A 26894-nucleotide genomic window follows, 5' to 3' on the forward strand; every position below is an offset into this window, starting at 1 on the left:
ATTTATTATAAATCATTTTATAGATATAAAATATAGTAAACATAATCATGGCATAGAAATAATTAATTCTGAGATTTACGTACACCTCTACTTACTTCCGTGACTCAATTGGCATTTAATTTTATAGGTTTAAATATTTATTAGATGCTCAACATCCACCCCCATTTACTTTAGCTAATGGAATCAGCTGTTGGAATTTGACATGCATGGCACATTTTTGTTTATATATTCTAAGACACCAAACGCATTGCTACATACTAAACGCTCTCCGGAATTCTCTTCTTCACAAGTTCACAAAAGGTACCTGTATAGATGTTATATATGGTTATTATCTACATTTTCAATTAATTATGCCAATATTACGTACATTTATTTTTACATCGAAACATATATCTCATTATGTGTTTTTAACCTAATTTTTTGTTAAGATGGAACAATTCGATTCATTTCAAAAAAAAATATTATTTTTTATTTTAAATAATTCGAATCAATTTAAATTTTCTATATGAATTTTAAGTCAGAATAAAGTTTAAATCTTTAAAGTTTGAATAATCGAAAATTAGAAAAAAATTAAACGATATCATTTTGATCTTACCCTAAATAATTTGAATGTTTTGCTACTTAGTCCTTTTTTTGTTTTTTTCATTTTAAATATTTTTTTACCAAACATAAATCAAATACCCCAACCAATATAGATTAGCTATGTAGCTTCAATTTCTCTTTTTGACAACAAATTTATTCCTTTTGTATTTGAGTCTCAACTTTATGTTGTTTCCTTTTAAGTCCATTTTTTGACCCAATTTAAACCAAATGCTCATCTATAACTGTAGAATACTTATGTAATTTCAATTCCAATTTTTTATAATATTTTTTTTCAATTTAATATCTTAACTTTACATTATGTTCAATTTAATCATCGGATTGTAGTTCTTTATAATTTTTTTCTTTCCACCTATTCATTGACTCTTTTATACTCTTCTCAATTCTTTGTCCTTAAAATTTGTTCTTCAAAATATAATATTATAAATATAATAAATAATTTCAAATGATTTTTTATTTATTAAATAACATTACAAATCTTACTTATACATAGGGATGGGCACGAGATTTGTACCCGACGAGTTCTGACCCGATCCAACTCTATTGGGTCTTTTTTTTTTAATTCAGGTTCGGGTCGGGTCGAGTTTTTTAGAGGATATGTTCAGGTCGGGGTCTGGTTTATGGTGAAAAATACTTGACCAACTCGATCCGAAAAATAATATATTATACCTTATATCTAGAGATAATTGTAATAATACACCTCTTTATATTTATTTTTTAATTAGATCTCTATTTTTATTAAATAAAAGTAACACATTTTTATAAATGTATTTATTTCGGGTCAGGTTCAAGTTTTTTTCTCAAAAAAGTGGGTCGAGTTCAGGGTAGGTAAAGTCACCCTAAATCCAGGTTGAGACGAATTTCAGGTGGAGGATGCATATTTTTTTGGTCAAGTCGGGTTGGCTAGAAACCCGACCCAACACGACTCATGCCCATCTCTATCTACACATGCAAATATATATATAATATGATTAAAAAGAATTGTTAAAATTAATATCATATCATTATATTATATATTAGATTTGACTCGAATTTCATAAACTTAATTTAAAAAAATTTGAATGACCATAAATTTCAGTAACTCAAATTTTTTATACTAGAATATTCACCTCTACTTTCCTTTTGTTCTTACGCGTAACCTTTAATTGTAATACAAGTATAAATTATCCAGATTTCAAAACTCAATTTTCCGAGTTGCAAAAATGATCTCGAATTGCTGCTAAAAGAATCAAAGACGTTATATAATATCTTTTCCATTTTTCAGGCCAATGGGGTTATTAAATCTCTTCATTGTGGCACTAATGCCCGTTCTCAAAGTAATTATGATAACTGGAGTTGGCTTGTTCATGGCTTTGGATCGCATAAAGCTCTTGGGACCCGAGTCAAATCACCATTTGAACCAAGTAATTCCATATAAATCAACCCTCCCCCCCCCCCCCCCCCGGACGGTAATTCTTCTATTTCTTTTCTAATTAACGTTTTATTTTTCTCATTTATAGATTGTATTCTACGTGTTAAGCCCTGCACTTGCAGCCACCAGCTTAGCTGAAACGGTCACTTTCCAAAGTTTCATGACACTGTTAGTTCCACACCTTCTTGCTTTTATCTTTCTTTCCTGCAATTTTTGGTAATGATTTTGGGTAATCAGGTGGTTCATGCCATTGAATCTTCTGCTGGGATTCGTTCTGGGTTCGATACTGGCATGGCTTCTCATCAAAATTACTAAAACTCCTAAACACCTTCAGGGCATCGTCATTGGTTGCTGTTCTGCAGGTGGATTCACCCGATTTATTCTTCTTTCAGATTTAAATATTATGGATTTGCGGATATCAATAACTCTATTATCATATTTTGCTTTGAGTTTTTATTTGGGCTATTTAAATTTAATTACCATGGATTTTCAACAGGAAATACTGGGAATTTGCCGCTGATTATGGTTCCAGCAGCGTGCGAGGAGTCAGACAATCCATTTGGAGATCCATCTATTTGTTCCATGCATGCTAGGCCATATGCTTCACTTTCTTTAGCGGTATTATAATCTTAAGTTTTTTTTACCACTTAATGTCATTAATTATTGTATTTTGTCTCTAACCGTTAATTTTATAACAAGATATGTTAGTAAAAGAGGTTAATTTTTAATTTGGCCTTTTTAATTTTATATAGAATACGAATAGACCTCTAAATTATATATAGAATATCTTATTCACTCATATACATTAGATGAAATATCAATTTAACCTTGAATTCAACTAAGGTCTCCTGCCATCAGTTGCCACTCATCACCGTCGCCTTCGATCGGCATTGTCCGCCATCACTGATCACTATTGGACATCAAAATTTATCCTTTTTTTATCTCTAATCTAACAAATAAATTTTATGTTAATTTTTTAATATAATAATTATGATTTGAATGACATTTATATAGATTGGAGCGATTTATATATGGTCGTACGTGTTTGTTGTCCTGCGATTGTATGTAAATACAGAAATGGAAAATGATTCCACTTCTGAAACACTCCCCAGGAGTTCCACTGAATTAGCTGTTCTTCCTTCAACTAATCCAATGCATCTCACCAGTTTCGGTGGAACAATGACCAAGGTCTGTTTCTTTTCCCATTCTCAACTAAATTTCGAACTTTTTTTCTCATAAAGATTTTTCTAATATAGATGTCAGCTTGGAAGAAAATAATGCAGCGAATGAAGAGCATTTCGAAAAAGGTTGACCTAAAGAAAGTGTGTGCACCAACAGCAGTTGCAGCGGTATGCTAAAATTGAAAATCCATCATATTTGTATATACTTCTTTCACGTATCGTAATCGTATGCGCAGATTGTCGGGTTTATAATCGGAATAGCATCTCCAATCCGGAAACTATTGATCGGAAATGAAGCTCCTCTTCGTGTAATCGACAGCTCTGCATATATATTAGGGTATGAATGCATGCTTCCTTACACATTCTATATATTCATTTCATTTACAAATAAAAATGATGTTAAATGCAGGGAGGCAGCGATTCCATGTATGACTTTGGTCATGGGGGCCAATCTTTTGAAAGGCTGGTGTTTTTCACTTTATTTTTTTTAAAACAACTAGAGTAGACTCTATTTGGGTCATTTTGCAAAATAAAAACTAATAATAATACTTCTTGTTATCTTTTAACAAATATGATTGTTGTTGTTGCAGGTCTAAAAGGATCGGATGTGAGTCGAAGTGTGATAATAGGGATAATAGCGGTGAAGAACGTATTATTACCATTAATAGGGATCGGTGTTGTTAAAGCAGCTCTCCATTTGGGGTTGGTCCCATCAGATGATAAGTTATATCAATTCGTTCTTATGCTTCAATTTGCTGTTCCATCTGCAATTGCCGTAGGTAATGTCTGTGACACCAATAAACGATCAAGTCAAAAATCTATATATGAATGCGAACAAACTAAATATATAACACACATTGAATAAGAATATAATATGATTAAAATACACCAACACAATATAAATATTTGAATATTTGATAATCTGTTGAACATTGACAGGTACCATGACCGAATTTTTTCAGCTTGGTCAATGCGAAACTGCAGTGATAATGCTTTGGACTTATGTAGTAGCAGCATTCACCCTCACACTTTGGTCTACCTTGTTCATGTGGATTCTGGCTTAGTTATTTGCTGCTCAAATACCAAAATCAAAAGGAATAAAAAAGGTTAACTTCCCTAGATGGGATAGAATATTTGTAGCTTCTAGTTTGTTTAGATTTTCATATAAAGGATACTGGAATTTTGAATGTGTAGTAAATTTGATCTAGTTTGAACAATTTATTTACAATGACGAGTTATGCTTAATGGGAACTGATATACGAGGCTAATATAAGTTCAATGCAAATGTACTTACATTATAATATTTTCTAACATATTAAATAACACTTCCAATGCAGATATACTTTATAAATGTGAACACTTTATAATATTTTCTAACAATATTATTGCTTTTCACTTAAATAACACTTTATAAAGTGTTCATATATTTTTCCATAAATATTAAATATGAACACTTTATAAAAATATATATTTCTAAAAATATATTTATGAACGTGTTCTTTAAGTAAAAATTAATAATATTGTTAGAAAATAAGAATGTGGTAAAATAACGTCAATAATATTGATAAGAAAGTGACAATGAAATAGCGTATATAGAAATTATTATTTTAAAAATAATTATATTTGGATTGGTGTAATATTGAAAGTGAACACTATCTTACAAGATTAATATAACCTTTCAAACTTTGTACCGTACTCGGAGTGAGGAAGTGAAATTTACTTGTGTTGCTTTCTTCTACAGGAAATTTTTATGAGAAGGAAATACTGAAACCATTAATTGTGTGTTCAAATTAGGGAGAGAAACTATTCATTTTATAGGAGTAGTATAGGGTAAAACTGTAAGTGACAATTATTCACTCCAGTCACTCCTTAAATATGATAATTCACTCCCAAAAAATAGACTCTAACACCTTGCATTACTAATAATCCCCAACTAATGTAAATAAATAGAGAATTTTGAATACGAGAAAAGAATAATAACGATATTAACCGCTTAAGTACTAGTGAACATATCTAAAACTAATACGTAGTGGAATGAGTGATTTTTCTCTTAATAGGTGAATGAATCTAGAACTTGTTAAAATAGGAGTAAACTCAACGTACGACTAACTTCTTTAACAAGTGACTTCCGTGAAAGATCAATAAATTTAGTCAAATATATCCCGAGATGTTGGTAAGTGCTTTAGAAAGATAGTCCAAAGTCATTCGTAGAAGGTGGCTAATCCTTTACACTTACGTAGGTGATTTCATCATGTCTATCTCAATATAGACCACTCAAATCAATGATATGAAAGCATTAAGAATATTTAAAAAGCTCAACCTCTTAATTTTTAGGATTTAATGAATTCATCAAGTCCGTCTCACAGGTATTACTCAAAGCATGAGATATGAATTCATTAACAACATTTAATAGTTCATATCACAATTTGATGTATTAATTATATGTTCATCTTACAATGACTACTCAAATCCTCAGCTACGAGCTTTTTAGAGCATAAAACTCAACCTCTCAAGTTAATGAATCCATTAAATTCGTTCTCCCTAAGGTCATCCAAATTTTGGGCTATGTATTCGTTAAGAATGTGAAACTCATTCTTTCACGTCGGTATATTTATCAAGTCATTCTCACTAGAACCATCTAAGATCTAAACAATAAATTCATTAAGATAAAAAACTTGTCTTAAAATAAATATTATATATATATATATATATATATATATATTTTTTTTACAATAATACTAAATATTTAAATCAAACAATCAAACACTCTTTTAAAAAGTATTTTTTGCATTAATTTTCAAAACCAAAGTTAAACTAAACATTAAACATATCAAAGTTAATTATTCATAAAATACAAGTAAATTTAAACAAAATTTAAAATTAATGAATATATATATATAAATCCCAAACTGTACATATTTTCTCATTTAGGTGTCTGAATCTTTCTTTTTATCTATTTAGGTGTCTAACGTTTCCAATGTTATTATTTAGGTACCTCAACTATAACATAAGTTAAAAAAATTGTCAACCACTTAGAAAGTGACACGAGACGCCTTTATAAATTTTTTAAAAAAATTATTTTTTAAAAAACTTAAAATTATTATAAATTTTCAAAGGTCTCAAAGTTTCTAAAATCTCAAAAATGTTTCTAAAAACCTTAATCCCAAAACATCTACCCACCATCCGTCCACTACCATTGTCACCCCCACTTATCGCCTACCCACCCATCATTGTTCCTCAATCGTAACTTCAAATCCCCAAAATCCACAAACCAAAACCCTTAAATTTAAACTCTAAATGCTTAAATTTTAACACATATCAATCCTAATCAATGTGTGAATTATCGAAGGTTGGTCGGCAAGTGAGTGGGTGGTCACTTACTATGATGGTGGCCGGTGGGGTGAATTAAAGCTCTTGTGGTATTTTACGAAAAGTATGAAAAGTTAGTGGTTTTTTATTTATTTATGAATTTTATTTTTTAAAAAATTAAAAGAAATAAAAAAATTTTGAACACTTGTAATAATTTTATAAGTTAGGTACTTATACTGACTAAAAAAACCTTAAGCACGTAAATAAAAAATATATAATTTAAACACTTATTTTTATATTAAACCTTCCAAAAATTTATAGCATGAAACCCTCATCAGTCACCACCACTCATTCTATTTGCCCAATTATATGTTTAAGTTCAATTAATTTTGCTTTCTTTTTGGTACCACTTTTTGTTCAATTACTATTATAGTTAAACCAAATTTGGTAAGATTTGAAAAAAAAAAAAACTCAAGCATAGATGAAGATAGAGCTCGCAATAAGTTTAGATTTAGTAATTTGTTTGTACTTTGCATAAAGATTTATTTCATATCTAATAAAACTAGCCGGTATTAGTTCAAAAATATATAATTTGTTATTACTTATTATCATTTGAAAAATATAACTCTAATTATTATCAATTATTTACTAATTTCACATATATATATATATATAACACTTTAGAACTTTATTTTCTACCTTTTCAATTGATTATATCTCTCATCACCGATTTTCAAAATTGTTTCTAGCTTGAAACCACTTTTGTTCTTACATAATTATAAGGGTAAAGTACATAAATAGTCTCTCCATTGTAGGATCCTATTTTATTGAGTCCCTCGACTATTAAAAGTTATAAAATGATACTTCGATTATAGACTGTTGCTTTGTTGAGTCCATTAACTATTAAAATTTATAAAATGGTCATATATATGAGTATTCATACGTTTCAAAATTTGTCATTTTGTATTTAAATGTTGACAACTATCTGAGTTAGACGTTGATATGATGACTGTGATATGATAGTCATTTGAGATTTTGTGATCATATTTTATCATATCATAGACAACATGTTATGTCCAGCACAGACTATCGTCATTTTTTTAACCGAAAGGACGAGTTTGAAATATATGAATAGTCGGGTGACCATTTTATAACTTTTAATAGTTGAGGGACTCAACAAAATAATACTCTATAGTCAGAGAATCATTTTATAATTTTTAATAGTCGAAGACTCGACAAAACAATATCAGGATCATTTGTGTAGTTTATCCATGTTACAATAAAAGTACAAATTATCCAGAGTTGAGTTTTCAGAGTTACAATAAATATCCGGTGTTGCAGCTAAAAGAACTTAAGAAATTGTATAATTTATTCTCCATTTTCAGGTCAACGGGGTTTGCAAATCTCTCCGTTGTGGCACTAATGCCCGTTCTCAAAGTAGTTCTGATGACTGGAGTTGGCGGCTTCATTGCATTGGATCGCATAAAGCTCTTGGGGCCTGAGCCAAACCGCCATTTGAACAATGTAATTTCGTATAAATCAACCCTTTTTGTCTTCAATTCTACGTGTTAAGTCCTGCGCTTGCGGCCAGCAGCTTAGCTGAAACGGTCACTTTCCAAAGTTTCATGACACTGTTAGTTCCATATATACCTTGTTTTAATCTTTCTTTTCCTAAATTTCCCTCCATAAATCTCTGATATATGTATTTGTAGAGTAGTGAGTTGATTTTTTGTTCATGATTTTGGGTTATCAGGTGGTTCATGCCATTAAATCTTCTGCTGGCACACATTTTCGGTTCAATACTGGTTTGGCTTCTCATAAAAATCACTATAACTCCTGGCCACCTTCAGGCCATTGTCATCGGCTTCTGTTCCGCCGGTAAATTTGTTAAAGATGGAATACATGGTATCTGATTATTTCTTTGTTGGGCTTGATGTTTTAATTATCATTTATAATCGACGTGGACATTAACCTTATAATATTCATTATTTAGACTTTAGATTACTTTTACATATAAGAATAAAGATGCACGAATCAAGCTACCTCAGTGATTAAAATAATAGTTGTTATTTTTAGGGTCTCAAATTCGAGCACTAGAGACTTTAAGGTATTTAAGAGTTCATAATCAAATATTTTTAAGTTTTTAGAATAGATACTACCACTTGAAAGCACCCTAAATTAATAAAAAAACATATAACAATTAAGATATTTAAATACTCTATTTGATATTTCAAAAAAAATTTATTTGAAAACTCATTTAGTTATCTTAATAATAATAAAAAAACATTCTTCTATTTTTAGAGGATTTGAATTTTAACAGTTGTATTTCTAAGGTGAATGTTTTATTGATTAATTAAGAAAATTTTGAACAAATATTATATTATAATCTTCAAAGACTATTAAAAAATAATGTAAATAACATAAGAATTATGAATTGTAACTTAAATATTATAAAAGATATAGATATTAAACTCTGTGTTATACCTTATATGTATCTATTTTTTTATTAAATTTTTTCCTTTGATTTTGAACAGGAAATGTTGGGACTCTCACTCTGATTATGATCCATCTCTTTGTTCTTTACATGCTAGGCCTTATGCTTCACTATCTTTAGCTGTATGTATCATTCTATATCTAAATTCACACACACGGATATATTTCTGTGGCTTTTATTATTATTTTATGAATGGAACGACCTTTATACAGATTGGAGCAGTTTACATATGGTCATATGTATATGGAATCATTCGGTTGTATGTAAATAAAGGTATACAAAATGACTCCACTTCTGAAGCAGTTGAAGAAAGTTGCACTGAATTAGATGTTCTTCCATCAATTGACGACGACGGTATTCCACTACTTCCCACCAGTTTCAATGGAACAATCGCAAAGGTTAGTTTCTGTTTCCTTTTTCATCTAAATCTCGAGCTTTGATTTCAAAATTTGTCTCTTCATAGTTGTCAGCTTGGAAGAAAATAATGCGGCGAATGAAGAGCATTTCGGAAAAGGCTGACCTAATGAAAGAGCAATTGCAGCGGTATGCTAAAAATGATGCATAGCCTCTCCGATCCGAAAACTACTGATCGGAAATGAAGCTCCACTTGGTGTAATCGACAGCTCAGCGTATATATTAGGCTATGAATGCATGTTTCCTTTTAAATTCTATTTATTCATTTTATTTACAAATAAAAATGATGTTAAATGCAGGGAGGCAACAATTCCATGTATGACCTTGATCATGGGGTCAATCTTTTGAGAGGTTGATGTTTTTACTTCATTTTTTAAACAATATCAGATATGAAATCAATTGATATATGTATGTACATGGTTTTCGTTGCAGGTTTGAATGGGTCGGATGTGAGTAGAACTGTGATAATAGGGATAATAGGGGTGAGGAACATATTGTTGCCATTAATAGGGGTCGGTGTTGTTAAAGAAGCTCTCCACTAGGGATTGATCTCATCAAATAACAAGTTATATCAGTTCCTTCTTCTGCTTCAATTTGCTGTTCCACCTGCAATATCCGTAGGTAATGTCCGTAAGTACACCAACACATGGATAAAAGATTAAGTCCAAATGGCTGTCCCTTGTTCCCATATGTAATGGGGTAAGGGGAGGTAAGAAAGTAGGCTGCCCCCAACACCAGGTAAGTCCAAATCTATACATTAACAAGTAGGAACTAGTAATTTAAATATATAGCATTTTAAATACGGTTATACTTTAAAATTACACAAAAGTAACATAAATATATGAAATTTTCTACTATTCTGATAATCTGATGAACATTGGCAGGTACCATGACCCAATTTTTTCAGCTTGGTCAATGCGAAACTTCAGTGATAATGCTGTGAGCTTGGTCAATGCGAAACTTCAGTGATAATGCTGTGGACTTGCGTGGTAACAGCATTCATCCTCACACTTTGGTCTACCTTGTTCATGTGGATTCTGGCTTAATTATTTTCTGCCCAAATACCCAAAACCAAAAGAAAAAAAAGAAAGAGTTAACTTCCCTAAATGGGATAGAATATTTGTGGCTTCTAGTTTGTTATATATGATATTGGAATTTCAAATGTTAACTAAATCTGCTCTACAATTTATTTTCAATGATAAGTTGAGCTTTTCTTGTAAGGAACCCTAAACCCTTGGGAGAACTTCTAATCTTATAGTTCTCTGGCAGGTACACTTTTCTTCTTCTCGTTTCTGGGTCTTTTAGGTAACTAAAGATGTAGTTAAAAGAAGCAAACTTTGGCTGTCAAATGTCATCTTTTTATTCAGAATAAATTGAGTTCGATTAGCATATTATTTTATTTTATTAATATGCGTTTACGTTTGATGCTCTATTGTTGTATGATTCTTATGTGAATTGCCGGTGACCCAAACTTTTCCGTTTCATTGTAATTATAGTGATAGTTGGAAAGTAGTTTCAAAGGGTGTGGTAGTGATTATATGCCAAATTTTTTTAGGAAATAGAAAGAGCGTGTATATGTGATCGTCTTTTAGTATATTATTCAGTGTTGTGAAGAGCACAAGACGCACTTTAGGTGCTAGAATAGCAAAACAGAGTTTTAGCGGTGCTTTTTTAATCCTATAGCGGCGTTTTTAAGCGTCGCTAAAAGCCCTTGCGGTGATTGTAAAAACGCCGCAAGAAGCGCCGCTAAAATCAGTGCCGCTAAAGTTAGCGGCGTTTGAGAACAAAAAACGCCGCCATAGGTCAAGATCTATAGCGGCGTTTTTGGAAAAAACGACAAACGCCGCAAAAGGTTGATATCTATACAAAAGGTTGAGATCTATAACGGCGTTTGTTCAAAAAACGCCGCAAAAGGTGAGATCTATCGAGGCATTTTTTTATACAAACGCCGCGAATTACCTATCTTTAGCTAAGATTAATTGATTTTGCATATTTCATTTCTGTTGTACATCACCTAAATTTAATATCATGTAGATTTATCTAATTAACAACAACCATACATTTTCATTAAGACACAAGTTATGCAGAAAAATACTTAACAACAAAATAAAATAAAATTTATAACATTAAGTATTAAAAGTAATGTAGTTCGACATTATTCTCTAGAATTTAGTCTAGGTTCTTTCACTTTCAACTAAAAAAAATATTGTTCACTAGAATTTAATCTTCATTGCTTCTTTGTGGGGAAATGAAGTAAAAAACAGTTTTCCTTGTTTGATGAGGCATCGTTCAGTGCTTCACTTGACGGGAGCTTCTTAATTATAGCCTGCCAACAAAAGTAAATAATCATCATGGATTTCTATGACAATCAAGAATTTTTCTAATTTAACTCAACATTATGTATGTTTTTAACTTAATCAAGACATTTTCATTGATTGAGAACTATAAACGACTGAATTCAACCAGAATCGGATTAGGCAACATCGGCAAAACACCTTAACAGTAAATAATCATCCAAAAACAAGTTACAGCGCAAAAAAAGAAGAAATGGAACAAATATCTTAAAAAAATTACCTCAGTGTATACTCTTGCAAATCCACTCAAAAGAGCCATCACCTGCAAAGCAAACAAAGATACAAATGATTAAAAATTTTGATTTTGAAGCAACCAATCAATTCTACTTTTCATCTTTATGGAACAAAAAGGAAAATATTTTGTCAACTTATAATGGCCATTATCCAACCTGGCAGAGGTGTTTGAAGTACTTGATCGGAACTACAAAACATAATGCAAATTTACTAAGGAATAGCCAAATGATAAACCCCATAAAAAACTCAAATTGAGAACATCATGTCCATATCCTCATGGGATTGAGAATTGAGATATCGGTTTCCCTTTCAAATATTCTACCCATAACCATATAAAGCATACATGTTAAAATTGTTCAATCATTATCTGACAATTTTTGGCTTTCATCAAGATGAAATTGACAGGTCTATCACGTTAAACCATCATAGAACATCACTAAGACAATCTCTAAAGTCAATAAGTTTGCATCAAAGTAAAAAACATGTGCTTAAAAACAAATTCTGGAAAAATTAGGAAAGGTTTAATGTTTCTTACCGAGAATTTATTTGTGTTGTTGTGCAGCCAGCACATAAGAGAATAAAAGCTGCCCATTGAATCTGACTTAATCTGAATTAAAGTATCAATAAAAGAAAATTTTATGGAATCCAAAAGGTGCACAATATATGTCTATTATGGTGTTTCTTCCACTTTAATGTATATTAGGTTTATTTAATTGAAATTTGCATAACTGAGATTCTGATCATTTCAATTGTTATGCTACGCTATACTGAACAATCAGCAGATTTTATCCATAAACTCTTTTTATGGAAAACATCGACGTGCGTGGTTTTAAGCAACTTACCATAAAGTACTGATAATATTCAAATTCTTCAGTATTTGATAACCCGGTGCGTTAACATAGGCAAAGATGTAATACTGCAAACATAAAATTGAAAAGGACATACAATTACATTTTGGAAAATAAGACCAAGATATAGTTACAAGGAAACCAAAAATCAAAGTCCACCCGTAAGGTCAATCCCATTGGCACCATGTCAAGTCATAACACAAGATGACTATTCTACTCACCATAAAGTTCGTTTTGGTAACACTATACTCATACTTCCCAGCTCTCTTTGACCAGACAATAAGTATTGCTTGTGAAATTGTAAGAAAAGTCAATGCAAGTGTAACAATTGTCCTAATCAAGGTGGGAAAACCATCAACTTTTTATCTATTTCATCTTTTTTAAAGCTAATATTAGTAAAAGGAAAACAAATCATGTAAGTTGATCTTACTTGCGTTTCCACTTGGGCTGTTCCCTTGGAGGAACATTACTTACGAAAGCTGCATATCAATGGAAATCATAAGAAATGAGAAAAACAAAAGATGAAATTTTGTACAATTAAAATTGCATAGCAATCAATCAAGCACTTTTAACCAAAACATATCAACCCCTGGAAACCCTGTGCCTCTTAGATTCTCAATGTCATCACTTACAGTTCCTCCATCATCATCCTACGAATCAAAATTCACTCAAACAAGAATAAAATATCGGATTTAAACCTCTTATGTAGATAATTTCAATCAAATCTAGGACAAATTTCACAAACTCAGCAAGTAAACATCATTCCTTCAATTTTACAAATCAAAATTCACTCGAACAAGAATAAAATGTACTATAATCATAAATACTTTAAATTAGCTTTCCTCCAGCAAACAATTACATTAAAGTTTCGAGGAATTCAAGAAAATTAGCCACCAAGTTCACAGAATAAGCTAAAGCAAATGACGTTAAATAAACAAACTAGGATTTTCAGGCAAAATCAACGTAAGCAAAGATATCAGTGACGATAGATCCAAATTGACATCCGAATATGATCATTAAGAACGTTGAGACGTACGAATTGAGGTGAAAAATAAAAGGAAGAAATCCACATTATCAAAGCACAAATTATAGATTCGAAACCCTAGGATTTAGAAACCAAGAGAAAAACAGATAAAACCAGTCGATAGATTAGATTTTTCCTCCAAACAATTCAAGCACAAAAGCTTGAAAAAAATAGATCTAATGGCCAGAAAAAAGGATTTCATAAGTGAATAGAAGATACTATTCGTACCTCAAATCAGAGAGTCAAGCGTTGATGGCGACACATTGGAGGCCTCGACAGCTTCGACCGGCGACGAGCAACACCAATTTTGCGTGGATGAAAAATATGAAAAAGGGGAAAGGGATTTGAAAAAATAGATCTAATGGCAAGAAAAAAAGGCTGTCATAAGTGAATAGAAGATACTATGTTTGGCGGAGATGAGCAAGAGGAAAAGAGGAAAGGGATTTGAACAATTAAAATTATCAAATTTTGCGGCGTTTGTGCCACCATTTATCATTTTATAGCGGTGTTTTCTAAAAACACCACTAAAGTACATGTTTTTTGTGGTGTTTGTGTAAAAACGCCGCTAAAGTTCTAATATGTTGTGGCGTTTATTGGGAAAAAAATGCCAGTGAACCCTATTGTGGCATTTTTATAAAAACGCCGCTAAAGTACTAAACTGTTGTGGCATTTGTATAACAAACGCCACTATAAATGGACCTATTGCGGAGTTTGTATAAAAACGCCGCTGAAGTACTACTATGTTGTGGCGTTTGTTGAAAAAACGCCACTACATATGTACCTATTGCGGCGTTTATATAAAAATACCGCTACAATATTACTCTATAGCGGCGTTTGTTTAAGAAACGCCGCTAAAATATCATTTTGTGGCATTTAGATTGTAAACGCCGCTATATGTTTAAATTTTACGGCGTTTACTTTCCAAACGCCGCTAATTTTGTTGTAGTGAACTAGTAAAATTCTGCTCTTAGTTCCCAGTAAATTGTTTGAACAAAATATTCGAAGCCATGGCTTAAATTGTTTGAACTTAGGTTTATTTAAAGACAAAATTCTTTTGGGTGTGTTTTGATAGAGCCATTGATGTTGTGTAGAGAGTAATAACGTAAATCAATAGAATTAGGCTGAAAAAACAAGAAGAAAGAAGTTGGAACTATAGAAAACGTAGAGTTGTAGAAAACCTCTAGTTATGATAGAACCATTGGTGTTTTTTTGGGGGGAAACAGCTGTAGATGAATAGAATTAGGCTGGAAAATGAAAGAAAGAAGCCGGAACTCTAGAAAACGTAAGCTTTACAGTCAACAACATTATGTCATTCTTACAATCTTACTATTTTCTTTGAATTAATAGAGAGAAAGTGGAGGTTTTTTTATAACCTTGTGTTTTCTAGCGTTCCAACCTCTTTCGTATTCATTGGTTCAGCCCTGTTTCTATTGTTTATTGATGTTTTTCCCCTAAACCACATCAACCATAGGTAGCCTAGCTTTCCTGTAGAAATTATTATAAGGCTAAGATTTGGAGAATGTTCTTGGTAAGCTAGATATTTTTTTCCTCACATGCCTCCTAGATTGATCTGCAGCTGTATAAGATCAATAGTTGCAGTATTCCGGTTATGGATGACAAGGTGATTGTATGTTCTCATGTTTATTTGATAATATATAAAGTCAATGGAAGATATTCTAACATTTCATGACAGTTAAATACCTGGAAGAATTGCTGATAACATAACGGAGGCCAACTTGTTGAATTTAATATGCTTGTAAGTTGTAAAAGGCAGAGTATACTCATGGGAGATTACTAAGATACCAACTTATCTTTTATATTCTCTTCCAAATAAATGGTTTATTCTACCAGTGGGCAATGTTGTTAAGACGTGCAACTAGGTACTTATAACTGCTGTCCCAGTGTGAGACAACAAAAACACTTTAAATCATTTCAAGCGAGCCACATTTGATCAACTACAAATTTGGTGAGCCTAGGCTGGCTATTTTCTAAGGTGGTAGATGCAGAAAATGGTTGCGTGATTGAAGTTTTCTTTAACTTTCAAATCAATTTCTCTACTCGTTGTTTAGTCTGGGAGCATAAGGAAATCATGCATGTTAGCCAAAAAAAAACAATTTTTTTTGCATGTTTTGTAGGGTAAAATGGACTGCTGTTCAGCATTTATTATCGTAATTATATATTTGAAGTTTATTATATATATAGAATACTGACACACATAAAAAAGATACACATATACACCTTAATTCACTTGGTTGAGTGCTTTCTCTGCACCTTGTGCTTTAGAAGATATAGGGGTTCTAGCATCTATAGTGTGCCCCCTTGACTGCACCACTTATGAGAAGTTCTGATGATGATTGGATCTATGCTTACTTTCAACTGCCTAAATCACTTCATCACTTACTACATCCCTTCTTCATCTTCGGGTGCCTAGGTTTTTTATTTTCCTTAGTGTTAAGATGTGACATCTGAGAAGCTGTATATGATATTCAACATTTAGTGGTGTTTCTATTGGGAGCTAAGATCCAATTCCTACAGATTCTAGTTATTTCTACTTTATTTATAACATTTCCTTCGTTCATTTTCAGGGGTAATTTAGGATGGTTGAGTGAAAATGATTTTACCTACCTACCTCAACAATTCCTATGCCATGAATGATTCTCTTTGTACATTTGTCTATATTGTTAGTTTCTATGTTATTCAGACTTAGGTTGGAATTTCGGATTGAGGTATGTGTCAAACATGGGTATATTTGATTTTTAAAAAGTTTTCGTGTATTTGTTGATTCTCGGTGTGTCATATCCCCATACAAATGTCCAGATATGCATCTAATTTCGTGTCGGATAGGAGTGTCAACAATAGTTCTTCAAGTAAAATGAAGAGTCAGAATAGGTTATTTTTACAACTTAGGTTGCAGTTCTGGTCGTCTTTACCTTTTACCATAATCTTATAGGTTTGCAATATTGAAATTGATCTTCCTTTTTCTTTTAGCAATCTTGACTTTATCTTGAGGTACAAATTGTACTTCTGAAATTGATTTTCTATCCTTTTTCTTATATACAAATGTTTTACGATTTTTCTTTCTTCGTGTACTTTTTTTTTGGTTGCTGTTTTTGTTTTCTTCTATTAGATTATGCTGTGTCTTCCACCATTTTTCAGGATTCTTTGCTTTTTTTCATACTTCTTAGGGTTGCAAACCAAAAAAAACCGCGTAAAAGTAAAACTGTTTGCAGTCAGAAATTAGTAACCTTTGATTGTTTAAGTTAATGCTATTTGAACCCTAAATTAATATACTGTATTGATTCTATACATAGATATGTTCTTTATAAGCTATGTTGTATGGACTCGTATTTATTTGTCGGAAATAGGTGTCTGTTTAATACAAGTACGTTCAATTTTTGTAAGTTCTTTTATATATCTCGGGCATGGGAGAAACACATCTCTGGTGACTAGCATAATAGTTGGCTTGTGCTTTCATTGGATCAAAGGAGGAATCCTCCCCAAAATCCCATATTTTTTTAGACTGCAAATTAAGTGGATTTTGTCCGTTCGGGTATACGCTAAACCCCAATGGATCCCAAAGACTGTAGCCTCCTGTCTCTTATGACGTTTGTTTTGGCGATGCTTTTCTTTAATCGATTATAGTAAATAAATTGCTGTTGATGGTGTATTTTAAGTAAGCTTGAATACATGGTTTTTATCTTCCATTCCCAATGCCATTTTAGTTGGTTAGGTGTTTGGCTTATCAGATGAGTTGATTTGGTCAGGTATATGCCATTGGAAAGAAAAGAAGGAGATGGGATCCAAGAAGGAATCACCCGACGAACACGATCAGGCTCCCGCTATCGATGACTCTCAATATGTATGATTCTCGAATTTTGTTTTTTCGCATTCCAAACTTGGGAGTTATACTGAACCGAGACCTTTTAATCTTTTGTGTACCTAATGCTTATATTTGCTGGCTGTTTGTACTTTGATATATAGAATTTCATGATTTTCTTTCTTTCTTGGTTTTTTCAATTGGTCATCATGACCTCCTCTTTTGCTCACATGAAGTGCCATGGTGTTGCCATGCGATCTTTCATAAATGTATAACCATTCGCCTTACCTTCTACATGTTATATTCTTTCACTTTGATTAAAGAAAAAGACTCTTTCACCTTCCAAGTATTAATTTGGTGTTGTAATTGCCCTGTTATTGACTCTATTGCAACATTTTCAATGTCTCCTTAATTTTTTTATTATTTATTATCACATTTAGGTATAGTAAATATATTATTTATATGAACTCATTGAGTGACGTGGTTAAAGTGAGTGTTATTTGCTCTTGAGATATTAGGTTTAAGTGACTGCGCTTGCATGGTGTGTACGTTATCAATGGTTAAAGAAGATTATGAACATATATTAATCTAAGACCTTAATAAATTACGTCAATATAAATTTTTCTCACCTTCTCTTTCCTCATTAAAGGTGATCGAAAGTGATGTCTAAACACTACTTAAGGTTTAAGAATTAAACTAAACTTGGAAGAACTAAAGAAAGTATAGAGGGATAATATTGATACTAAAGGTAGTTTAGTTAATGAAAGTTGTGCTTACTTATGGCGTAAGTGTTTGTGTCACATTCAAAGAAGGATAATGAGATTGAAAAAGAATGAAACTCTCCTAAATCTGAATCTTACTAACTTTGAAATATGTGTAGACTGAAAAATATCAAACACACAATTAAGAAAGCCACTATAAAACACACACAACTCTTTAAATTTATACACATGCATAAAAGGTGAGAATTATTAGGTATGACAAAGATGGTAAATTTTATGGTAAGTACAATGAAAATAAACAATATCCTAATTCATTTGTTAAATTTCTGGAAGAAAAAAACGTGACATTTAGGTTTGGTGTTTGGCTTATCAAATGATGTAGAAATGCTATTGCTAATTTCTTTAAAAAAATTGTTATATGTATATTGATTATTAAAATTAAAATAATTTGATAGTTTAAATATTAAAATAAAAACAATAAAGTAAAAAATATAATTTAAAGATTAAATAATGCATTAAGTCTATATGATTACCGACATCTGATTACAGTGGTCACAGTATCAACAACGTAATGCATGAAAACGCTGCATGTTGCAACGATTTTATCCAAAAATCACCTAAATATATTATTTGCCAGACACATTTTCCTTCAATTTTTTTAATCTAAAACCCTTTCTAATAAGACGTGTTTAGTGAAACGCGCCTTTACTTAGGTGGACCGAAGGCGCGTCTCATTAAATACACTTTTCAAGGAAAATATTGACATGACACCATATGTGAAGGCACGTTTCAAGAGACATGCCTTCTAGGTTTTTTGCCACATCATATTCCCTAAAAGTATTTTTAAAAAAATATGCTTTAAAAAATTTTAAAAAATAAAACTATAAGGGTGCGTTTGGTTCACGGAATGTAAGATTACCAGTGGGAATTAAAGATTATCAGGAAATAGGATTACTGGGAATGTTGTATTTTGTGTTTGGTTGGTTTAACAGGAATGTAAGATTATCGTGTTTGGTTAAAGGAATAAAAGATTATTGGAATGCATATTTTACCAAATTGTCCTTATTATATATTTGTTTTTTAACAAGTTGGAAAATATTTATATATTTTCTTTAAAAAATTTAAATTAATAAAATTTATATAATTTTTTTTACAAAATTAAAAATATAAAAAGATTTAATGAAATGGTAAAATTTTATTTTAATCCCTGAACTTTATATAAAATTTTAATTATAGATTTTTTTTTTTGTAAATCTAAAATAGTTTAAGGATAAATTTGTAATTTAACCTTTGTATAATTTTTATCATTCAATGACATAATAAGAATTTTTTTGAAAGATTTTTTTTAAGGGCATTTTAGTCCAAAACGCTGGTAATCCAACAATACCTAAAGAAAGGAAGTTAATGACATTCCCGATAATATACCCCAAAAAATCCACTATTGGTAATGTAAGATTATCGGGAATGACATTCTCGGCCAACCAAACAGGGGAATGTGGATTCCATTCCCATGAAAATCTCACATTCCCCCAACCAAACACACCCTAAGGGTTAACATCATAATTTAATACATATTAGTTTCATGAGTTGAAGAGGTTAATGGTGTTAATTTATATAAGCATATTGGAGCGTTTAGGTAATGTTTCATGACAATGTGGGATAAATGCTAAAAGGTTTATTTCATAACTTTTTTATATCTATATCTAATGAATCCACTTATACACTATTATTAAATTACATTATGTTAATATTTATTAATTAAGATTAGATATTTTTATATATTAATATATTTAAATATTTATTTTTAATTATGAGTTCAAAAAAATTATGTTGAATCTAATATAACAATATCAGATTAAACATGCATGATCATGACACCATTGAACACTTACAAATGGCTGATTTCTTTGTTGCTTATTTATACATAAGAGTTTATGCAACCTTCTGGTGTTTGTAAATTGTAGCCTCTTGTCAAAATTGCTCTATTTTGGTATATATGCAACAACTATATATATTACAAGTATGATTTGGTATGTCGAACTCGATTCACCATATATAGCTTTTAACTGTTACCATACTTCTAAAGAATTATGGTTCTCCAAAGAGGTATAACATTTGAAACGAATGACACTCACTTTAACATTTCGTAATATATTAGTGATTGTGTTTCAAATGGTATAGTCTATAATGGTAACATTTCGTAGGTGTGATGATTTATTTTACGGGCGAGGTCTCTGGTTCAAGTCTAGGATAGCTCAACTGTGCCAAGAAAAATAATAGAAAAAGCATCTGACTCCTTCATGCTTGCTCCACTTGGCTCGAGGGATATAGCTCAGTTCGTAGAGCTTCGCTCTTGTAATTGGTCGTTGCGATTACGGGTTGGGTGTCTAATTGTCCAGACGGTAATAATAGTATCTTGTACCTTAACCAGCGGCTCACTTTTTTTAAGTAACAGGGAAGAGGATCAAAACATGCCACTAAAAGACTCTACTAAGACAAAGATGGGTTGTCAACAACGTAGAAGAGGTAGGATATGTCGTTGGTCAGATCTAATATAGATCATACATGGACGGTAGTTGAAGTCGACGGCTTTCTTAGGTTTCCCCATTCGGGATCCCTAGGGAAGAGGATCAAGTTGGCCCTTGCGAATAGCTTGATATGAAACCTACCCTAATTCTAATAAGTTGGGATTTTCAATTGAAAAAAAATATATTTCTAACTAAATAGAATATATTTTTGACTCCGTTTAGATACAGGTAAATAAGTTTAGACATAGACAAATGAAAATCCATAATAATCAATAAATTAATAATAAATTAAATAATTTATTATTATTTATTATTAAAAAAAAGAAATACATAGAATTAGAATAATATAAATATGATAGAATAGTATAAATGGAAAAGGAGTCAAAGTGATATAATACCCAAAAAAAATTTGGACTTTTCAATTCATGCATGTGGATCTCATACCTATGAATGGGGATATTCTCAAAACTCACAAATAAAAAAGAAAGTGAGTTAGACAAAAAGAGAAGCAACTTGAATAAAAAGAAAAGTAACTTGGACCAAAAGAAACGAAGTGATTTAGACAAATCTTTTATCACGAAGAGTATCGCATAACTTAAACAATCACAAAGTAGAATAAATTGCAAGTACTAAAGGCAAGGGATAGAAGCTGTTTTACTCGTAAGGGGTTTGGTACCGAACTTACATTTTCATGCTCTGCCTTTGAATTAGCTTCTTTATCGAGCAAAATTGTCATGTTCATTTCGTGTACGATCTTGTTTATATTATTAATTAAATTTGTTATCGTAGTCCTCACCTCTCATATATATATATATATCAAATGACGTTAGTAGTTAAAGGGGATGTTGTTTTCCCTAAAACTCTCGTATATAGGATATGTGTATATTCACTATCAATTAAATGAGCGAATCATAAACAAATATTATCTTATAATTACATTAATCCTAATTTGTTGTCTAATAATAGTTTTCGAGATAAATAAAAAAACACATTTTTGTCAATGAAACAAATTATAAATCGTATTGAGTCCATAAACTTCTTTATAATACATTTCAGTAAGTTGGAAATTATGGAGGACTCAATCAACAAAGGGAAACCCAACAACTTTTACCACTTTGCTTACCAAGTAGTCATAATACATTCCAATAAGTCCAAACTGATATTAGGTGTGTTCAAAAATACTTGAAACCAACTATATGACCCGTCAATCCAATATAAAATTATCAAGTATTTTAAAAGTAAATATTCGATTTTGCGGGTCGGGTATCCGACCCTTTTTTGTGAGTTTACAAGGTGGGCCAGAGTCACAAAATTATCCTTAATTGGGTATCAGCTGACCCACCAATCTAGTTTCCCTTTTTTATTTTATTACTATTTTCTTTTAAATTGAATTTTTCATCTAATTTCAAAATTATTTTATCCTAACCTTCTAAATCTCTATTTTTTTCAAATTATTTCACCTTAACATTTAAATTATTTATTTTAATCTTAAATTATTTTAAACTTAGTTGTAATTTTATAATTTTATTTTATTTTTTATATTTTTAAATTTCACTTTCAAATTATATAATTTAAATTTATAAATTTTATGTTTATGTTACCTATTATAAATTTCTAAGTTTAAATTTTATGCTTTTTCTACATAATTTTTTTTAAATAATATAATATAATTTAATAAAATAAAATAAATATTAACATGATACTCGTGACCCAAAAATGTGGGTACCCAACTTAAGACTATCCACCTCTTATGGGCCAGGTCATGAGCCAAACTTTTATGACCTGAATGATTTAAACACCCTGATATGCGTGTATATATATAATCTTCAAATCATCCTCCATGTAAATTTCAAAAGATAACATCATATATCCTCATGGAATTACTAATGCTTGTTTTGGTGATCATTGCCACGTTGGTGTTGCTTGCACTTTCCGGCATGTTCATTAGCGTATTTGATGCCCTTGTTTTGACGCCCAAAAGGGTTCGTTCCCAACTCCGACTTCAAGCTACAGGCGAAAATGCTCTGCCGACGTCCTTGCCCAGAAACTTTCAGCCCCGAAACAACACAAAATCCAAAGGAAAACAGGTGAAACTAGTTCATCATCTTTAGTTGCTTTACTAGTAACATTCATATCTACAACCACGATAAACACAATATGTTATTTGGATTCGTTAGGTTCAACTCATATGTTTTCACCGAGGGGACCGCAGATTTTGCAGGGGAAACATTCGGATATGGCCGAACATTGGTACAACATCAGAGCAAAGATCATGATTACGAGCTGGATGAGTTGGGTTTTGCTTATCCATGGAGTCTCTAAGTGTCAACAATGTTGATCAGATGATGCTACAGTGGAAGCTTAATATTTTTATTTCACCTGCCCTTTTTCTATTGGTTCTTGTCTTCAACAAATTATATGGACTAAATATCTACGATTAGGTTGTTCGGCTAATGTAACAAGTATTGAAAGGATATAAATAAAAGTAATAAATGATCTCAATGGTAAAAAGAAAATCATTATTTAAATGATTTGAGTATAAATAATTGTATGTCTATATAAATAAGTTTGTTCATATTAAAAATTAAACCTATATTTGATGAAAAATATTAAAAATATATATTATTTCATAATCAATTAAAATCTTAAAAAATAAATTTACAATTATATTATTCATGTGGATAACATGTGATATTCACAAAGACAATTAAAATTACATTTATATCTTTTAGTTCAAGACTAAGTCCAAATTTATCTTGGGAAAAATTATAATTTTTAAAAGTTTAAATATAGGAGTAATTATTTAAGAGAAAATAACATCAGTAACCGAAAATTCCTTATAATATATGATTTTGACCAACTTTTTTTCAATTTGCCAAAATGACCAACAAAATCGCAATGCGATCTCTAAATCGCAACGCGATCTTCAGTATTGCAAATCAGTTTCCAGATTTGCAACGCGATTTTAACTATCGCATTGCTATTTTCCAAATTCGCGTTGCGATTTTCAAAGCGCCATTAGTATCGCAACGCATATTTTATTTTCAAATTCCAAACACGAATATTAATATATCCCGTAATCGCAACTCTTAACCTAAAACCCTAAATCACAACTCAGTCCCATCTCCATCTCTCACTCTCTACGGCGACATCCGTTCCCATCTCCGACGAAATCCGTCCCCGTCTCCGGCGAAATCCGTCTATCTCCATCTCTCAGAGCCACCCTCACAATCATTCACGATCAGAAATGGAAAATCAACCAAATCAACCACTGAGGGTTAGTTTTTTTTAATTATTTTTATTTTGAAATTTTTGCATTATTATTAGGTTTTTCATATTGAAATTGATGATAAATTTACTGGTAATTTCAATAATAGATTAACCATTTCACTTAGATTGCTTATTAAATTTATTCGATTGCTGCCAATACTGCTAAATTCTTTAGTCTTTAACCCTGTAAAGTTAGTATTTGTATTTGTTTTATCTTTTGGTTGACGTAATGCAATTTATTCAAGTTTCAATTTTAGACAATGACTATTTGAAACCGAGGATCGCAACGCGAAATGAAAATCACAACGACAAAATCGCAACGCGATTTTAGTTTCGCGTTGCGATTTTCTCGTTGCGATTTTCATTTCGCGTTGTGATTATCTCATTGCGATAGTCAAATTCGCGTTGCGATAGTCATTTTCGTGTTGCGATTTTCATTTTCGTGTTGCGATTTTAAGTTTCAGAAACTATTCTTCTTCTGCAAATTGAAACTTGAATGAATTGCATTACTTCAACAAAAAAACAAAGACAAATACAAAATTCACAGTGTTGCAAATTTAAGTTTGAAGAATAAACTACTACTACTCTTTATGTTTATTATTGTTTTTGGTATATCTTCACAGTGTAGTTTTTGGTATATCTAACTTGGTATGTTTATTGTTTTTGTAGAACATTTTTTCGGCTCAATTGGCCTTAAGGAATAAAATAAGCCTAGTCACTACAATTGCGTCGAAGCTTTCACCTGTACAAAGAAAATTGTTTGAGGATACTTGCTTCGGGCCATGGCTGAAAGTACAACATCCGGGTGGAGATGCTATGTTGACCCATTTGTGGCTTCAGACCATGACTAGCAATCTACCCGAGAGTATAAAACGTGGTAATGAAGAGACATGGTTTCATTTTCCACCGACGTATACGTGTTTTGGGCGGGATGAGTTTTGCTTAATCACTGGTCTACGCTTCGGACACGATGATGTAGGTCGATACACTAGTCATATTACCCGTCCATCATGGTTATCCCAGGTTTTTCCTGAGCTGTCAATGGAGAAGCCGAATTTACACGTCGACGACTTGACGAGATTATTGAATAAGAAAGATGGTTTTACTCGGATGGATGACGTTGATGTTATCCGAGTATGCCTTTTAGTACTTTTGCATGCCGGCTTTTTAGGCAGAGAGGCCAGACAACCTATTCCTAAGGACCTAATATTATTGGTAGAGGACCTAAATGCATGGAACATGTTTCTGTGGGGTTCGTATCTATGGAAAGCTACTTGGAATAAGTTGTCGTCTGCCTTTGATGACCGCAAAAGTTTGCGTGGCGATGGTTCCAAATACACTTTGTCAGGCTTTATTTGGGCCTTTAAGGTAAGAATTTCTATATAATGTTTCCAAAATTATAATTACTTATTTAACAATTACTAATGTTTGTGTATTATATTGTTTGTAGATTTGGATATTTGAGGCTTTTCCCGACATGCAGACATATGCATTAAAAACTTCAAATGATATTCCTAGAGTTATTTCCTGGAAGAGGAAACGGCGGCTGTTGATTTGGGAAGAGTTACTACGGTATACGACATTAAATGATGTAAGTTAACACAAATACTACCATATAAACAAGTTATTACTAGTACACGTTTAACTTTGTTTGAGCTTTTATATTGTTAGGAGGTCAACACTCCATTACAGAGGCTGACACCCACGGAGGCTGAGCTTGCCACTGATTAGTGGCAAGCTAGTAAGCATTTTTTTGATGGCACGAATGATGAGCAGCCTCCACTTCGAGAGCCATCACCTCACCCAGAGCCATCACCTGATCGACCACACTATACACCTCGACAACGAGAGCCATCACCTATTCCGTCACATCATCGAGCCTCTTCTCAACCATCATCTCATGATAGGCGACCGGCAAAGATGCCACAACATTTATCTCCCTGTTCTCCACCTCCACGGGATGAGTTAGGGGAGTTACGTGATGAGGTCAATGCCTTGCATGAGGAGGTTGGTACTTTACGCGATGACAATGGTGCATGGCGTGATGGGGTATCTACTTTACGTGGTAAGGTAGCGACTCTACGTGAGATGGTAGCATCGTTGCAGAATGAGGTTCATACTCTACGCAACGAGGTAAGTTTAAGATTTTTCATATTTAACTTGATTTACTCGTAATTTCACTTAGATTAACCATTTCACTTAGATTGCTTAGTAAATTCATTCAGTTGCTGCCAATACTGCTAAACAGTTCTAAAATAACCCTGTGAAGTTAGTATTTGTCTTTGTTTTATCTTTTGGTTGAAGTAATGCAATCCATTCAAGTTTCAATTTGCAGAAGAAGAATAGTCGCAACACGAAACTAAAATCGCAACGCGAAAATGACTATCGCAACGCGGAAATGACTATCGCAACGTGAATTTGACTATCACAACGGGATAATCGCAATGCGAAATAAAAATCGCAATGTGAAAATCACAATGCAAAAATGAAAATCGCAACGCGAATTTAGTTTCTCGTTGCGATTTTTATTTCGCATTGCGATTATCTTGTTGCGATAGTCAAATTCGCGTTGCGATAGTCATTTTCGCGTTGCGATTTTAAGTTTCGTGTTGCGATTTTAAGTTTCAGAAACTATTCTTCTTCTGCAAATTGAAACTTGAATGGATTGTATTACTTCAACCAAAAGAC

General features: G+C 31.9%; 1 protein-coding gene and 2 pseudogenes across 1 annotated transcript; 2 read left to right on the plus strand and 1 right to left on the minus strand.

The window, feature by feature from the left end:
* Positions 1–268: 268 nt before the first annotated feature.
* Positions 269–4423, plus strand: LOC120118449 (protein PIN-LIKES 1-like). The gene is made up of 11 exons (XM_039138474.1): positions 269–300; positions 1865–2003; positions 2100–2179; positions 2249–2373; positions 2508–2629; positions 3026–3199; positions 3268–3360; positions 3429–3529; positions 3602–3654; positions 3783–3971; positions 4132–4423. Exons 2-11 carry the CDS (start codon positions 1869–1871, stop codon positions 4254–4256), a joined length of 1197 nt encoding a protein of 398 aa, XP_038994405.1. The 5' UTR covers positions 269–300; positions 1865–1868; the 3' UTR covers positions 4257–4423.
* A 1109-nt stretch (positions 4424–5532) lies between these two features.
* Positions 5533–10455, plus strand: LOC120118837 (annotated as a pseudogene).
* Positions 10456–11636: 1181 nt separating this feature from the next.
* Positions 11637–26894, minus strand: part of LOC120118838 — a 42388-nt pseudogene continuing 27130 nt past the window's right edge.

The sequence above is a fragment of the Hibiscus syriacus genome, unplaced genomic scaffold, assembly GCF_006381635.1.
Source record: "Hibiscus syriacus cultivar Baekdansim isolate YM2019G1 unplaced genomic scaffold, ASM638163v2 tig00110328_pilon, whole genome shotgun sequence".
NCBI classification, from domain to species: Eukaryota; Viridiplantae; Streptophyta; class Magnoliopsida; order Malvales; family Malvaceae; genus Hibiscus; species Hibiscus syriacus.